Here is a 17401-nt window from a genome sequence, read left to right as displayed (position 1 = left end):
TGCTTTGGCACCACAGCGCCACTTACAGGCCTGGCATACATTTTGCAGCGTTTTCATGCATTCGTGTGGACACTCACATTTATTTTACGTCTCCGTCTTTACGGCAAACGTTTTGGAAAATATCAGCGTTTCGTGTTCGTTTTGACTTCGTGTGGACGGGGCCTAACTTTCCTTTAGGTGTGCATTATTAGGTCTCTGACCTAAATGACTAGGTGACCAGTTAAAGGGTAAACTCAATAAGGGTCATGCAGTAATAGCAAGTAGATGGGTAAAGAAGGGAATGATTCTAGTATGGAACTGAATTATAGTTAGATTTCCTTAAAAGATAAATATCATTAACTTTTATTTCAAAATTATCCTATTTTGGTTTACTTTTGCAATGAAATAAAAACAAAAAAAGCTTTTTAAAGCAGAAATAAATGGTGCACAAAATTCACACAAAATTCTCAATTCGATTTCTAATCCACAATCAGTAATTAAGTCTAAAACTCCAACTTAACTTACATAAATTTCAAAACCTTGCAAAATTAGCCCTGCAAAAGCCTACCTGGACAATAAATGTAAATTTTGAATTTTTTTTTTCTTTTTACAATTACCATATATAACTGCTGTATTGTATCAAATATCTCAATAAGCTTAAACATAAAAATTCTAATGTCATTGGATAATTGAACGGTTTAATGAGTGAATTGAAATCTTCCTTCATCTGCATTGGTTCTAGCTGTGTTTTATTAGTTTTTGTTTCACCATCATCTTTTAGTCGAGAAAAAAATGATTGGTAATGATTGCTTTTTTTTTTTACCGAGCAATTGTTATTAGCTAACACAAGAAACACAACAGCTGGCCTTAGTGCACAGTGTTTTGTATTGACAGCCAGGGCATATAGGTAGAATCCTTGGTATCCTCAGGATCATGATCTGGCTTAATTTGCAGCTGCAGCCCCTTGGCATCTTGCAGTCAATCATTTAGTTGACGATGAACTCCTGCTTACATCAAAATATACTGCAGTTAGGCTCTACAAGAGTGGAGGCTTGGTTGGAAATGGCACCAGTCTTGAGTACAGCAGCAAATCTACAACAGAAAAAAATTAATAAAAAGGATTTAATCAAGATTGCAAGTTTGACTTACGTTTAACAATGACTTGACTCAACAGTTTTTGCAGCAGAAAGCAACTGCTTCTGTGACTTTGTGGAAATTTTCAGTGACCTCCACCTTCTCCTTACTCCACTTCAAAGGTGTTCCTTTGGGAGTCTCAGCTCAAACGCAGGATTGTCTTCACTCACATTATCTGACACTTGAGATCCTCCATCTGCTGTTTCTTTGCACCGCGTCCCCCGTCCCAGAGTGTGGTCTCGCTTATTTACGTGGGGTGCACAGAGAGCTCGATGAACCTGAAACCTCCCCCCGTACGTTTGATTCCCACGAACGGTTCAGATATCTTGCTGCTAAAGCTTTCATTTAGCAGATGACTTTCATCGACCTCTGTTATATGAAAGAGGAGACAATGGGAGGAGAGCTTTGATGTTAGGGTACTTTCTCCTCTGCTGACATGATTGATCCTCCCCTGGATGATGTTACATTTACCTTTGTAGAGGAAATTATGGTGAGTTACTTTAAAAAAAAAAAAAATCTGTCTTTATTCAAGAAAACTCACTAGTTGTTTTCATAGAATCCTTGTTTAGGAAGAATGACACAAAATGGGGAAAATACATTTCCGTAAATTTTTTCAGGTTTTACCGTAATGGGCAAAAACCACAACACTAATGTGGAAAGAAAATTGTGTTCTGATCCCTGTAAACAAAATGCGGGACAGCTAATTAGCAATGACACAACCCCCTATATCTTTTACTCATGGTACAAATAAGATTAAGACCTTAAGATAACACTCAGCACCATGAAGCCCAAAGAACACAAATATTAGATTAGGCAGAAAACTAGAGTATAAACGTTACTTGATAGAAAAAAGTATATCTAGCTTTGAAAAACTCCTGCTACCAAAGGTGAAAGAAAGCTCTGAAGCTAGACGATGTCATTTTAAATGTCCCAGTAAAATGGAAATTTTATTTTTATAAGTACTGGTTGCCATTCTAACTGAGTTTCTGTATTTTTGTGAAGAAAATATAGACATAGACAAATTGCTGTTTCTATGTGCAAAGTTTTGGCAAAAGATCCTAAAACCTTCAGCTTTAAAACCAATCAAATCTAGTATTACTAAGAACTACTAGTGTTCATGTAAAATCCCTATGAAACACACTGGGTTTACAGATTAAATACAGCTAAATGTGTATTAGGACTCTTGCAAGGCTGATATTACTTCATCGTTCAAAACAAATCAGGCCTCTTAGTTACGGTTTCCAGAAAACTGCGGCTGCTCCCCCTTTTTTTTCCATAGAATTGGTCTGACTACATGCTTGGCTGGCCTCAGTATTTCCCTGGTTACGAACACAGACTCTGATCTAACCATACTTGGCTCTACCACAGAGAGGCCATAGTTTTAAACCAGACAATGATGTCACTCCTTCAGCGCCTGGTACAGGAAGTGACTTCACACAGGCTTGACTGTTAAAGTTCCTTCAACAACTGAAAACCCTCTTAGGGCTGAGTAATCCAGTTACATCAGGATTTCTTTATTGCATGCTGGGAAGAACATTTATAAGCCTTTCCCTAACTGGTGTGCACCCATTCATCCCAGTCATTACTCCATATACAGTAGCTGTTTTTGGCTCACACTCTATTTCTGGAGCAGCATGTTGAAGAGTTGTGTGGTCCTTATGGGTCAGTGGATCAGTCTTTTAAGGCTGGAGGAAGTGTGCCACCTTATGACAGAAAATGAGTCCCTCTTCTAGATGGTGTTTGTTACCCGAGAAGCAGTAGCCCATCTGGGAGATCTACAGTTCCCACGATCTCCTTCAGAGCTTCCTATCAGGCAGACTAGCTCAGCTCCAATGCTCTATTCAGGGGCCAAAATAAGCAGCAGTCTAAAGCAGCTTCAATGTGGAAAGGTTTTAACTAGGCATGTAATCATTAACTTCTTTCTTTTTTCCACTCTGTGTTTCAGCGCAGTTCAAAAGGACCACTTTCAATTACAAGGTGGCTCTTTATATAAGTGCCCCTTTACATTTCCAGCTGCACACATTGCTTAGCTTGGAGAGGTTATTTTTTTCCTATTATCCATATGAGTATTTCCAGTTTCATAGCTTTCACTGAGATTACTGGTCACAAACTCAAAGGAGGTCCTCAAGTGGCCAACATATGTGTGTACTGGAAAGCCACTCAGGCCAGGTTTAATGCACTATGAAGCGCACCGACGTCCACGCAAGTGGATGATGACTCAGCTGCCCTTTTCCACCCTCCCTCTGCTCTTGGACGTCATCTGTGGCCTTTTAAATGAGCAAAACAGGGGGAGGATGAGAGGTGTTTTATTAGATTGGGAAATCCTGAACCAGGAGCTCTAACAAAGCTTTTCGATAATTATAGCAGTGCAGAGGTTTCTCTGCTGATGTGTCCCTTCCGGTTCTAAGGCAGCCGGATAGGCGGACATCCAGACATCCTCTTTTAGCTACATTGTGTATTTTGGGGTCATTGGCATGCTTCCTTTTAGTGAAGAGTTTGACCAAATGTTCCTCCTTGACGAGTTGGGAGTGAGGAAGGGGATGTGGAGGTTTTAGGATGAAATTGAATTAGACCGAAATAGATTTATTGTAGAAGAAATAGATTTTTTTTTTTTATATATATATAGTTTGCCCCCTGCTTTTAGCCCTCAGCCATTTAAAAGTATTGATAATAAACCCCCAGCAAAGATCAGAGAAAAACCAGGTGACCAGATTAAACAGAACCAACTCAGTTTTGTCTCTTGAATGCAAGGCTGATACCCAGGCCTTCATTTTATTTAAGGGCAGATCAGTTAAGTTAAAATCAATAAACTTAACATTAGCTGATCTTCTCATAACTGTGTGGTCCAGGTTCATGCATTAAACATATCAATCAATCAAAATTGACGTACTAAACTCTATGTTTAACAGAATCAATTAAACAAAGGCATTACAGCACCTTAAAAAAAAATCCTATTCCTGCACTCTTAAAATTGAAGACATTTGCCATATAAAACCAGCATGGTGGGTCTGGTTGCCTTCACTATATTGGACAGATTTGTTCTGCAACAACAAGGAAAATTAAAGATTCCCTCTGATAATAATAATAAAGGATAATAATGAATCAATAAAATTATAATAATAAATGCCTCCATTGAAAAAAATTAAAGGGCAGATTACCAATTTTTCTGTTGTTGAAGCACCTATCAGCATATTGATTATAAAGGAACAAATGTGTATACATGACTTTGGGAACAAACAGCAATACGCATTCAAAGGAAACAAGAAAAGAAACCCAGAATTACAGCAGCTACTTCTCTTGCTTCAGACATATAAGCAGGTATATTTCTATTCAATTCAATTCAGTAAATTTATATAGCGCCCATTCACAACACTTGTCATCTTAAGGCACTTTACAGTTCACCAGATTATACAGTCAAATTGATTCAAAGTTTTTTATCTAAGGAAAACCAGTTGATTGCTTCGACTCATTGACATGAAGGCAGTCTCTCACACTGAGCATGCTTGTAGCGACAGTGGAGAGGAAAAACTCCTTTTTAACAGGAAGAAATCTGAACCAGACTCAGTGTGAGCGGCCATCTGCCGAGGCCGACTGGGGTTCAAGGAGACAAAAGCAGAGATACAAAAAGAAGCAGAGATACAAAAAGCAACTGTCAAGCAGCTCCACAGGTGGCCCCGTCCAGGAAGCACACAGCCAGGCAGACGAGCTCTGAGCCAGCTCCCATGTCAGAGGATGAAAGAGAGGATATACAGCTAGTCACAGTCGGAGAAACAGGACTACTCTGGAAAACAGGCCAAGCTCCAACATCTATAAACAAAGGTGTTGATGGCAGCAGCATAGCTGATATTTCTCTCCAGGATGGTGTCTCAGCAAAACAGGAACAGACCAGATCAAGCTACTATTTTACCATTTATCACTGCAATGACAGCTCCATTTCTTTAGGTATTTCTTTACCAGCTTTAAACACTTCAATATTTTTTTCATATACTATCTAAACTTAACTAAAATAAGATTATTTTTAATGGAGTCAATCATTATGTTTTGAAAGACTATAAAAGTAACGAGTTTAGCGCAAATGCATAGGGGTGGGAATACCTGTACAAGTGCTCAATGGATGGGGAGTGAAAACCAGGGTCTCATGTGTAAAGTTACTGCCTTTGTTTATCTGGCGGCAGCACACAATAAATAACAGAGACAATAAAAAGCGTACAGTGTCATAAGGAGCGTGGGTGATTTACTGGCGATCATGTTTCATGTTCCAGCGGTGGAGGTTCACTCCCACGGGAGAGAAAGCTGTTTTGTAAACACACAAATGCTGCCGCTGCTGATGCTGACGCATATTTGAATATTTATGAGCCTTTAGGGTTTCTCCAAACGTCAAAAGATCTTCTCCTTTTACGTCCAAATGTAACGACTGTTGGGAGTGTGAAACCTGAGTTTGCAAAGAAACTCAGGAAGGCAGAAAATTAACAAGGTTATTCTTTCCTTATGTGGATGTCATGATCTTTCTTTTTTTGACACTTTATTTTCTTTCATATGAAGAGAAATTTATGCCTTTGTTTTTGTTTTTTTCAGCCTCTACCATTTCCAAAGAGTAGAGTGTCTGTGCAACTATATTGTTTTTGCACAGCATTGATTGGGATGGATAAACTGTTGCTGTTTCTGATTTTAAATTTGTTAGTCCAGCAGATGAGATGTTCTTTAACATCATTAAATTGTGACCTATTGGAATTTGGGAAGCAGGCACACATCCAAATCTTTTTCTGTCAGCCTGTGCAGCTTTCTAGAAAATCCAAATACGAAGGGAATCAGTGCAACGCGCTCAATAATGTTAAAATATTCACAGTTATATAGGGGGAAAAAACAGTAAGAAAAACAAGCACTCACTGTGAGGCACTTTTTTGGCCATTGTGCACTAAGGAGGAAAATAAATGTGAAGTGTTAGAAATAATTGCAGAGGTCCTGGTCATATATAAATTCGATACGTTTATCGATCCATGGAATGCTGAAGGGCGTTCAGGCATTCTTGTCTTCAATTCGCTCTCTGAGATCTTCTCTCTTTGGTGTTTTAAGGTTAGAATGGAATTGAATTACCTCGAGTAAGGTATGACTCTGTCACTGCGGTTTCCTCCGAGTTTACTAGAAAACCCTCCTAAGAAAAGCATGTGAAAGGTGTTCTTATCAGATACCTGAACTACTTCGTGGTTTCCTGTTGATGCAGAGAAGCAGCAGCTCTACTCCTTACCTTAGAGCCCAGGCAGCTCGTTTCCATGCCTTGTTTCTGGTCTCCTCGCTGTGGTTAAGGGTTGAAAGCACAGATAGAGTGGTATATATTCATGTTTTTACTAAGCTTTTTTTCCTCACTACCAAAGAGCAAAGCTCCACCAATATTAATGCAGACGGCTACATTCCATCTCTCCATCTGCTGCTCCATCCGACCAGTTTCTTTAACAACACCCCAAAATTCCTCCTGACTTAATGGGAGCTGTCAACCATAGCCTCAGACTTAAGATGAGCTGCTAACTTTATTCTTGACCTCTTTTTTACCCTTCACTCCACATTAAAAACCCTGGCTTTAAAGCATCAACAGAACCTCATCATCTGAGACTCTGGTGACATTTTTTGCCATGGACACCTAATAAAAAAGAATGGGTTATGAGGAGCAGCTATGGTAAACTCCAACATGCTGTGGTGAAAAATAAAGATTGGCTGTGTGTAGTCAACGCCCACACAGCTCTCACTCTATAGAAACAAGAAGGCTCATAAAATGGATGTCTGCAACCCTTACTCCCTCAGCACCTCCAACAAAATACATCCTGACATGGTTCTAAGCCCTAAAAAAGAGTCATAAAATGTTTGGGATGGATGGATGGTCTGATGCACTGGATCTCTTCAATTCACTCTTTAACAGTTTGTACAAGATGCACACATCCTTGTTCTTCTTTTATCTTATACCAATGTAATTAAACCATAGCGTCTCATTTTGGATGAATTAATAACGTAAATAATCATAAAAATCTCCAAAATCCAACATATTTTTGAATCATATTGCATTTTATTGTTTTTACTCCCTTACTCCTTTTATTTGTGTTTCGATCCCAATTTTTTCTGAGGGGAGGAGGGGGGGTTATTGGGTTATTGGGATCAAAAAGTCACAATCCCTAATGTTAGCAATTGAGCAAAATTGTAGAGATAACAATAACCCATCGATTGTTCGAATGGGTATAACACATCTACAGATGGAATCGAACTAATTGGTGGCCAGGTTGATGCACAGTTTTTGCTGCATTAAGAATAAATATGGTAGAAATGTAACAAAGGCACAAAAAATGTATGTTCAAAAGCTCAAAACTGTTTAATGTAAATGTCAAATGTATCTAAGATAACCTTCTTACATTTTATGTCTTGCTGAACCGAGATAAATGCAAATGAAAGCATGAAATGAACAGATTGAAATGAGCAGCAGCTCCTGTTTAAAAGATTAACCTGCCGATGAAGGAATTAATCAATGCTCATATGTTACTAAATTACTTTATAGATATTGTCCTCTGGTCTGATCCATTAAAGTTCTGTGCGTTGATGATGTGTCGAGCGTTCTTGGCTGTGCTGCTATTTCTGTGGATTGCATTATTGTCACAGGTCAGCGAAGGGCTCTGTGTCCGCTGCTGCAGGCAGTCTGTGACTGCTGATGCAAGGGGATTTGGGAGTAATGAATGTTACAACAAACTCCACCGTCATCTCAATTTTTTTGCTGGGCCACTCTACGAAGGGATCTCTGGGGAATAGACTTTATTTGACCTTCTTTTTTTTAGACAAGCACCTGCTGTCAAGCCAGAAAGTTCAGGAAAACTATTTTCCCCCTTTTTTTTTTATTGTGGACACACTAAACAGTTGAAAAATGAAAATATTTTTATCTACTTCTTGATCTGAAATGATCAATTATGAGGAAATTAATGCATTCCTGGCACTATCCCCTTTTTATATCCTTGGATCTTCAGTGGGGAGATGTGTTTGGCTCTAATTAGACGAGATGAACTCTATGGGAAGCTCGGTGAAAAAATAATAAAGTGATTCTAAGGGAGGCAGTGTGTGCTGGCCTATAAGTACCCTGCCATGTGAACAGTTTGAAAATAAACAGAACATGCGGGGCGAAAAGGTTGGTAGAGTGTTCACAAAGGCCTACTTAATTACAAACTAAACTTTAACCCACATCCCTTTCACTCCATCTGCTTCTGCCCACAGAACATCCAAAAACAGAGATAGCCGCCTGATCGTTTTTACAGCCTGGGATTTTATTTTATTTTTATAACTGGCCAAGCTCATAAGATAAGTCATTAATATCAGAACAGGTTGAGGGATTATTTCCAAAAGCAAGGTGAATAACCACAGGATCCAGCAAATATATGACATTCTTTTCAACCATAAGGCAAAAATCGACCAATCTGAGAAAGAAGACGAAACAAAATCCCTTTGTGTCCGCGAGGAAGTCACCAAACAAAAACCAGAGGTGTGGATCATATGGAAACAGATCAGAGGTTAAGGATGGGATCTTTCCTGCTGGTGGGAAAAGCAAATTGTTTGTGGAGCTTCTGGTCTTGGTAACCATGACACAGGGGAGCGTCTTGTTTCCAACCCGTAGAGAGGTATGGGACCCCATAAGGTCCTCACAGTTCTGCCCATTTGAGTGTCTCTGAGGGTTTCATTGTGTGTGATGAAAGGGGAGGGATATGAACCTGCATTTTTTCATCTTGGTTTCTTGCTCTCTGTTGGCTAGCTGTGACATTTTAAAAGCCACTGATGCAAAAATTGAAGACTATAAGAACCTTCTGTCTGGACTCTCTATCCCAGATTGGCACCTGCTGCAGATGGTAGCTCTTTACTGTAGGAGCTTTTGTTGTAATGCAGATGTATTGTCTTATTCGTGTCCCTGTCAAATGCAGCTCTCCACCTGCTTATCTTTGCTTTTCTCAGAGGTTTGAATTTACATAATGCCCCTCAATGCACCAAAAAGAACGGGGATGGAGGAAAGGGAGAAAGTGTCACGGTTTGTTTTGTTCCTTTCTCACATGGTTGCCGGGAACATTGCCTTTGCTAACGTGTGGGTGAAAAAAGTTCAGGAGTTGAGGCAGAGCATGGCTAAGTCTCATGATACCCACCTGACATCCCTCCCTTTCTCCCTCTGTCTCAGTTTCAGAGTTAGTTGGGAGTCATTTACCATCCATGCCCCTCTGGGACTCTATTCACATTCTCATCACATCTCTCATGAACCCCTTTCTATAATGGGACCTCTTTTGTATTTAGACTTAAATACACTGTAAATCATGGTGGCGTCTGGCGCAAATCAAGCACATTCATCATGAGCTTGCTATTTTGTAGAGTCCTGCTGGTGGTCAATCACGTGCACACATGCTGAATATGAGATGTAGTCTCAGTTAAGTGTTATTTTAGAGAAGTAGGTGGGAAAAGTGTTTCTCAGCTGACGTAAAAAAAAAAAGAAAAAAAAAAAAGATTTTTTTGTACCGGAGTCATTGGGGGAAAAAAAGCTTATGGTGATGCTTGTCTGTTGTTTATGTTTGCCTAATCTAGAATAATTTAATATAAAGAAAACAATTATTTCACTTTCAAAACATTTCTCAAAGGCTGGGCTAATTTGAAGTAATTTAGCATAGCTTTCTCATGGCCAGCAGGGGGCATCATTTTCTTAAGAAATTTTTTTTCTTTAACATATTTGTTGTTCTATTTGCTATTTGAACTTTACTTCAGAGCATGTAGGTATTTAAACATTCTGATACCACATAGTGTAAACGTCAAGGTGTACTTTTCAGAACAACATGATGTATTTTTAAGCATCAGGCCTACAGTGAGCTCATGTCTTCTGGGAGCGAGGTTTTGCTGTTTACAGATTGACTCTTTTTTTGTAAACATTTTCTAAACAGTTTTGTCAAATTATTACCATGCATTATTGTATTTTTTGTTTCCTCCTGTTCAAAGAGAGGTGTTACTTTCTACCATTACCATATACTTGTTCAGGATGAGCGATTGCTGCAACATTAACAATTATGGATCTGTTCAATTTAATCTACCTTGATGAGGTCCTTCAAGGGTCATCAAAATAAGAAGGCTGTAAGAGTTTGGCTGTGAATAAGAACAGGTCAAGCATTCTGCTGGCTTCACCGTCCCTTACTCAGCGTCTCTCTGTCGCCTAGCAACCGTGATTGTTGACACACAAAGTAGGCAAAGAATGGTGCCGAATCCTCTTGAGTCTGCTAATTTCCTCAGAAGCAGTACTGTTGTTGCAGATATCAGATTTGTAGTCCCCACACTGCACAGATATAAATAGAATAGAATAGAATAGAATAGAAAATCCCTTTATTGTCCCACAAAGGGGAAATTGTGGTCTTGCAGGACCAAAAGCATTACGGCAAAATTAAACATGTATAGAAATAATAGAATAAGTGACAGAGTTTAGAAATAAATAAAATAAAATACTGTACTCTACTTTTACAAATATAAACACTATGCAGTCACCCGAAGAATGTCACCCATTTAATGTCACCTAAACCCAATTTACACAGGGACAGATAAAACCTTTCTCAATAAACCAAACATTACCCACCACATATCGGACTCATTAACAGTTAAAATAACCATTTCCATGATTATAAGACAAAATTATTCACATCCTTGAATTTTCTTAAACTGACTTAAAATAATATTTACCACTTTTCGGTGCCATTTCTCTTATTTCCTCTGAGCATAGGGTGGCCAGCTCATGGGATACCCTAGTCTTCAGAGGTCTCATCTGTCCTGTCCTTCCAACCGGAAGAAAAGAAGGCTGCATATGAAGGAGTATGAATCCGACCAGACCACAGCGCTGCCCTGTGATGTAATCGGCTAACGAATCTAGCCTTCGGAGGATGTAGCCACTGGATCCGATAAACACCCCATATGATACTAGCATGCCTTCCCTAAAAAACTAATTTTTTTAACAGTTTTAACATTTTTAAAAAAATTTGGTCGATTTGTTTTGTATTTGGATTAAAATCAATTCTCAAAAAATAGAAAATAAATTAGGCAGGATTTTCTTATTTGTGATGACATGTTGTGAATTGCAATCTTCCCTTCATTCGTTCATGCCAGGATGGTCCACATTCCCTGTGTTCATTGGGGGAGAAGCAGAGTGCACCCTGGACATGCTGCCACATGGTTACAGGACAACACAGAGACACAAGACCATACCCAAACAACATAAACACAAGGGGAAATTTTGATTACTTTGCCTAACTATATATTTATTCAACTGTGTATGCACAGGGCAAACATGCCAGATCTATGTGGAACTTTCTTGTTCTTGTTCTGCTCCTTTAGGCAGCACCGAAATTGCCACTATTGAATTCAGTTGAACTAAAATATATTATATGGAATGAGTATGACTATGACCTGGATGACTGAGAATCTTCCTACATATTATACTGATCCATATTTCCAAGGGGTGAGGAAATCATGACAGAAAACTAAAGGGTGCACTTTCTATTTTAATTTTCTATTTTTATACATATTATACATTGAAATCAAATGACACGGTAAGATCGTCTTATGTGCAATTTGTACAGAAAAAAAAAAAATTCCTGCCAGTACTCGTATTTATTTCCAAGACATACAATTCATTAATACCATTTCATGAAATGCTCCATCAGCATTGAAATTTGTGCAGGCCCTTTTGGCACATTACTGAAATTCTTAAGAGTCTGCCAACATGTACTGGACAGACTGGTTAGGAATAGTTTAGCTGATTTAAATAAAACTTAAACGAGCAAAAACCAAACTAAACTGGATCACATAAGTTAGATCTCGTGTTTAATTCCAAATATATCTCAGGTTGAGCTAAAATGATCCAACATGTACTGATGGCCGCTGGGTATCACTGTTCCCTCTGTGGTTTAACATGCTGACATTGGTAGTTTTGTCCAATAATAAAAAAAAATGCTGCGGTTAAAGATACCAGAAGGCCTAAAGTATTCTGCTGATCTTTCCTTCCTTGTGCCACCAGCCCCCAGCCTCAGGAATGCACCAGAATGGGAAGGGAAACAGGAAATGCTTTTGTCTCCCCACAGCACTTCATTCTGTATGAGTGCAATATGTTAAAATACATATTAACATTATATATATATATATAGATATAAATCATTCTATCAACTCACCATTGTTTGGACAGTTAAAAATTACAGTTGAAAGCAAAGACAACAGAGCAGCTCTGACGTATATCATTGCCAAAGTGCGATCCATGTGGACAGCTTGTAATAAATTCAGGAATATTGAATGCTGCTGGTATTTCCTCCCTTAAACCTCTGAAATGTGCCCTATTGTACTTGAAGTGTGTGCGGGACAGCGGTCAGCTTAGCACCATTACTTCCTGTCCAGCTGTTCCTGCTGTCACTGCTTATGAGTGGACGTCTGTATCTTCTCATTGGAGACATGCTGCCTAGGCATTTGCTCACTCACACATTCCCAATTTGCAGCCTGGCTCTAAATCCTGCAGCACAACAGTATGTATTTTCGCTGGGGGGGTTACATTTGTGTTAAGCTCAGTTGGAGCCTGTTTCTGTGTATCTTTCTTTGAGTCTTAGTATAGGCAAGTGTAATGGATCCTTCTTTGGGTGTAATAACACTCTATTTTCACCCATGTGTGCTAGCAGCAGGGGATTTCCATTTTAGAGGATACTTTTACCAAATTCTGAAAAACATCTATATCACATAGCCGTAGTGGTATTTAGAACTGGAGGTTTTCTTAACTATTAAGATTTCTGCTCTGTGCAAAAGAATTGAATGAAGTACAGATAAAGGAAATGAAAAGCAAAAAAGTTGCTTCTATTGGTGTAGATTTGCAAAACATTAGAGCAATCGCAATCATACTAAACAACATTTCCGTTTCAAATTCCAAACTCAAATTTCAATTTAAACTGCCTGATTGTAGTCAATAATTTACTGCTGCAGCTCAATGACTTCTCATGGAGTAGTTTTCTGTAATGATTGCTGGAAACTTTGGCATATCTAAAATCATAAAGGTGTTTTTGCAGTACTGGTTTGAATGTTTTTCAAGATGGACTTAGAAAACATTGCATTAAATGAGGTGAAACTTTTTATGAAAGTCCAAGGACTCCTGGTTTAGATCCAGCTGTGTGAAGGTTTTGCCTTAAAGTCCACGGCTCACAGAGGCTATTAAATGTTAAAGAAACAGGCGCTAAAATGCAGCCTCATTATAGCTTCCTTCAGATGTCACATCAATATTGTATATGATCTCATACAGGAGGGTTTGTCTCAAAAAAGAAGATGTGAAACAAACAATACTCTCTAAACAAGGATCAAACCAAAACTAAAAATATTTTTTGGGAAACTAAAAGCATAAAAAAATGATATGGTGAATTTGTAAACAAATTAAAAAGAAAGTCGTGTTCATATTATTGTAGTTCCATTAATGTAAAAAGAATTTGCCCATTTTAATTATTAAATAAAAAAAGAATGTCCAGCTTTCTTCTGGACGTGATGAAATAAAATAAAAAGACATTTATTTTGTTCTCATGTTTTTTTTCTATTAAATTCTTGCTGTATTTAGCAAAGAATTTAATATGTAAATGTTAATGTTAAATAAAAGCATTTCTGAGTGGATTCAAGTTTACTTTTAAGTAAGAGCCACACAATTGATTTAGCATTATCAGCTATAAAATTAAAGAAAAATCCGAAGTGAAAAATACGTTTTCAATTGTATGAAGATTCTTGAAAACGTAAGTGTTTGCATCTGCATCAACCACCTGATGCAGATCCAGTGTTTTGGACGCGCCCGTTCTAAGCCACAGACATTTTAACGGTATTTTAAAGTTGGCCAATACTTAAAAAAAAAAAAAAAAAAAAAAAAAACATTCTTTGTATTTATTTTAGCCCATAGGTGTCATCCACATTGGGACTAAATAAAGATGTAAAAAGCCAGCTTTGGTTAGCACATGTTATCAACCCAGAACACCTTTCAGCAACATTTCAACATCAGTAGACATCTTAATGTAGGCATGCTTTCATTTTCAATCACATTTTTATTTTTTTTTATTTTAGACAGAAGGCAACATCATCTTTTCTCTCTCTACTGAAAAGAACTTTGCTCAGGGGCAATACAGTTATAGTACAAACCCTCAGCTTTTCTTTCATCTTGTGAGCATTGCATTTAAAGCCATCCCCCATACAGTTTATTTTTCCTTCTGGATGAAAGTGCCAGAGTCGTCACACAGGGTGTAAAGTTCTTCAGGGTCCAACATGTCAACTTAGCCTTAACCCATAAGAGCTTATTACCAAATATCTATTAGTCTACAGGATGTCTGTATGGACTGCCTTATGTGTTGCTCAGAGTACATCTGGATTAACTGTCGTCTCCTTTCTGTTTCTCTTCTAGGAGGCATTTGTGGAACTGTACGACAGACAAAAGGAGTCCATTCTGAGCTGCTACTGGCCGTCCATCAAGACGGTCTTTGGCCTTGCTGCGCTCGGGGCGGCAAGCATCACCATCGGGGCGTACCTTGCACAAAAGTGACAGTCTCTCTCTCTCTCTGTATCCCTCTGACTCCATCCGTTTACTTTTATTTCCCATCGCCCTTCTCCTCTCATTTTCCTTTTTTTTCCTTGTGCCTACTGTTTTCAAAGACGCCCCTGACCCCCTCAGAGACAACCTTCAGACTGAATCCGGCTCTCTTCAAAGCCTCTTTGTGAAAAGTTCTGTTCCTCTTGCCCCCTTCTGTCAGAACAGACACAACTCAGAAAACAGCAAAGGGAACCAGAGGTGCAGCCCAAGGATGCATCTGAGGTGTGAGCACACTAACCCGAGTGAACCGAGGAGGAACAAGGAGTGCATGTCTTTTTCTTTTTTTTCCTGCCTGCTTCTGTGCGACTTTAGAGCATGATCGTTTGAATGGTAAAGTATAGACACAGTATGCAAGGGTGGAACCTGTATAAGGAGGGCTTGGTCATGAAGAAGCAGCAGCAGCAGACACCCCCTCACTTGTTATAGGACCATGGATCCTGTAGGAGCTGCGGACTCCAGTTACCTCCCTACAGCCGTCATTCAAAGCACTTCTTTTGCAGAACAGCTGCTCTGAACGTGTAATGGAAACAGCTCACTGCAGCCAGCACAGCGTGTGTCTACTGTTTTCACTCCTCACACTGCTCAGGTGAACACATTGCACCATTATACACCCTCTCTCTCTCTCTCGATTTGGGTCTGTAATGGAGGAAAAGAAGGCCTGAGCTCGACTCGGCTGAGAGCTCCTTGATTTTTGTGTTTGGCTTTATTTCTCTTGCATGGCAAACCAAATGGGGAGGTTTTTGTTTGTGTGTGTGTGTGTGTGTGTGTTTTTTACAAGGAGTATAAAATAAAGATTGAAGGTATGTTGCCAAGCGTCCTGAGAGGAACATGGAGCTGAGTGCACAGAGAGAATGAGTTAGAGGTAGCCTACAATAAATGTTGCTTTCTGCAGCCTCTGCTATAACAGGACAATTTTAAGACCACATTCCTCAAGCAGTGTAATGTGAAGGAGACCAACCCCCCCCTGTTCATTTTCTAGCTTTTACTATTAGCACAAACAATTCAGAGTTTGTGGTCCGACTGTCGACACGTGCGTCCTCCAGTTGCTGCAGTAATGAATCCGTTCTGACACTGACAGCTGTTGACGTGGACTGAGAAATCTGGTGCGGCCACGTGTGACCGGGTGGAAATCGTGTCAGCAGCATTTCAGCCCCCGCCGCCCCCTTGTCCAGCTTCTGAAAAAACATTGATTTTGTTTTTCTTTCAACCTGTTTTATTGATGTTCGTCTTGTGTTACAGTCTGATGGAAAAAAAAAAAAGTCTTGAAAAATATTTTTGTTGTTTGCAACCTCATAGGTTTTAAATGGAGAGGGGAGTTTAATTTTCTGTCTTAGAAAGTCTCCAAAGTCTGTGTTGCATGGAAGAAAGTCAGACTTAACAGATTAGACGCTCATGATGTGTAACCGTATTTATAACAAAGCTACAGAGAAGAAATAACAACGAATAAAGCTACAACTCTTTAATTTATTTCAAGGTACAAGACTTTCAGAATTAAACTAGTCACTTTTATCTTCCTTCTTCTATGAAATCACACTGTAAACTACATACTTTCCTGGCTGCTAATATAACAATGTGTAGAAATTAATCTTTTTTTGTTGCGTTGATCTTCGGCTTTGAGGCTGCTATACTGTCAAGATTATAATTTTTCCTCACAGCTTAAACTGCCACAAATTTACAGTGTACATGTGTAGAGAGCTGGAAACCAAAGTAAACTAGTAATGATCCAATTCAAAATGCATCATACATGGAGCACAGTGCCATGCAAAAGGGTTTTTCACAGGTATTGTGTTTTTTTAGTGGGAATTTAGGCTAGATAAAGACTAAGTGGTGCACAGTTGTAAAGTAGAAAGAACAGGATCCATAGCTTTCAAATTATTTTTATGAAAAATAAAACATACCTTTTGAAATCCCGATAAAATCACAAACAGTCCTCATTGCATTAACTTAAAATGCAAGGTGTATGGCCTAGAACTGCAATTCTACTGGCAGATTTTGTCGACCACCTACGCTGAAAGGTTGGGCAATAAGAGCATTCATTAAGGAAACAGTCCAGCCTCTTATGTTAACAACGCAAACGTCCCCATAGTTCATTTAGGAGGATCTGTAAACAGGACAGCTTTGGTGTGCTCTCTACAAAGCTGGCCTTTAAGAGATGAAAGAGGCCATTGTTTCAAGTAAGGTGTGAGAAGCATGTAGGAAACACAGCAAAGATACGGATGAAGGTAATCTGGACAGATGAGGACGTAAATGACCTTTGTAGCCTGTGTGAAAATCGTTGCATGTCACAGAAAAATACTTTGAGTTTGGTGATCTGGTAAGAAAAGAGGTTGAGACTGGGTGGGGTTTATGTTAAGGCAGGAAATTAACAGTGGGAATTTCTTCCCTGTTGTAAAAAAAAAAATGTGTTGGCAGCATCATGCCGTGGGCTCTGCCTCCTTTATTTGGGTTAATTTCAATCTGACTGAGCAATAGCTCAATTTGTAAGAGAGAAAGAGTCAAATTGAGGTTTTAGAGACCTGCAGCTCCAACCGCAGCACGCTTTGAAAACCATGCATCACTTTCCTTTCACTTCCCAATTTGGCACTATTTTGGTGAACCTTTAATATCATCTCTCCCTAAAGAAGTGGCTGTAACCCGTCAAAATATGGAGAGTCATTTTGCAAG

General features: G+C 39.0%; 1 protein-coding gene across 1 annotated transcript in view; it reads left to right on the top strand.

The window, feature by feature from the left end:
• LOC107083382 (apoptosis regulator Bcl-2-like) overlaps positions 1-17082 on the top strand; it is a 42119-nt gene extending 25037 nt beyond the window's left edge. Inside the window, exon 2 of the mRNA XM_015372575.1 lies at positions 14552-17082. Within this exon, the coding sequence (XP_015228061.1) occupies positions 14552-14689 (138 nt within the window). The 3' untranslated portion in view covers positions 14690-17082. The remainder of the gene's footprint in view (positions 1-14551) is intronic.
• The last annotated feature ends 319 nt before the right edge of the window (positions 17083-17401 follow it).

Source organism: Cyprinodon variegatus, unplaced genomic scaffold, assembly GCF_000732505.1.
Source record: "Cyprinodon variegatus isolate N-32 unplaced genomic scaffold, C_variegatus-1.0 Scaffold73, whole genome shotgun sequence".
In the NCBI taxonomy this organism is placed as follows: Eukaryota; Metazoa; Chordata; class Actinopteri; order Cyprinodontiformes; family Cyprinodontidae; genus Cyprinodon; species Cyprinodon variegatus.
Note: the sequence above shows the minus strand (reverse complement) of the source record. Positions and strands in the feature narration are given on the sequence as shown.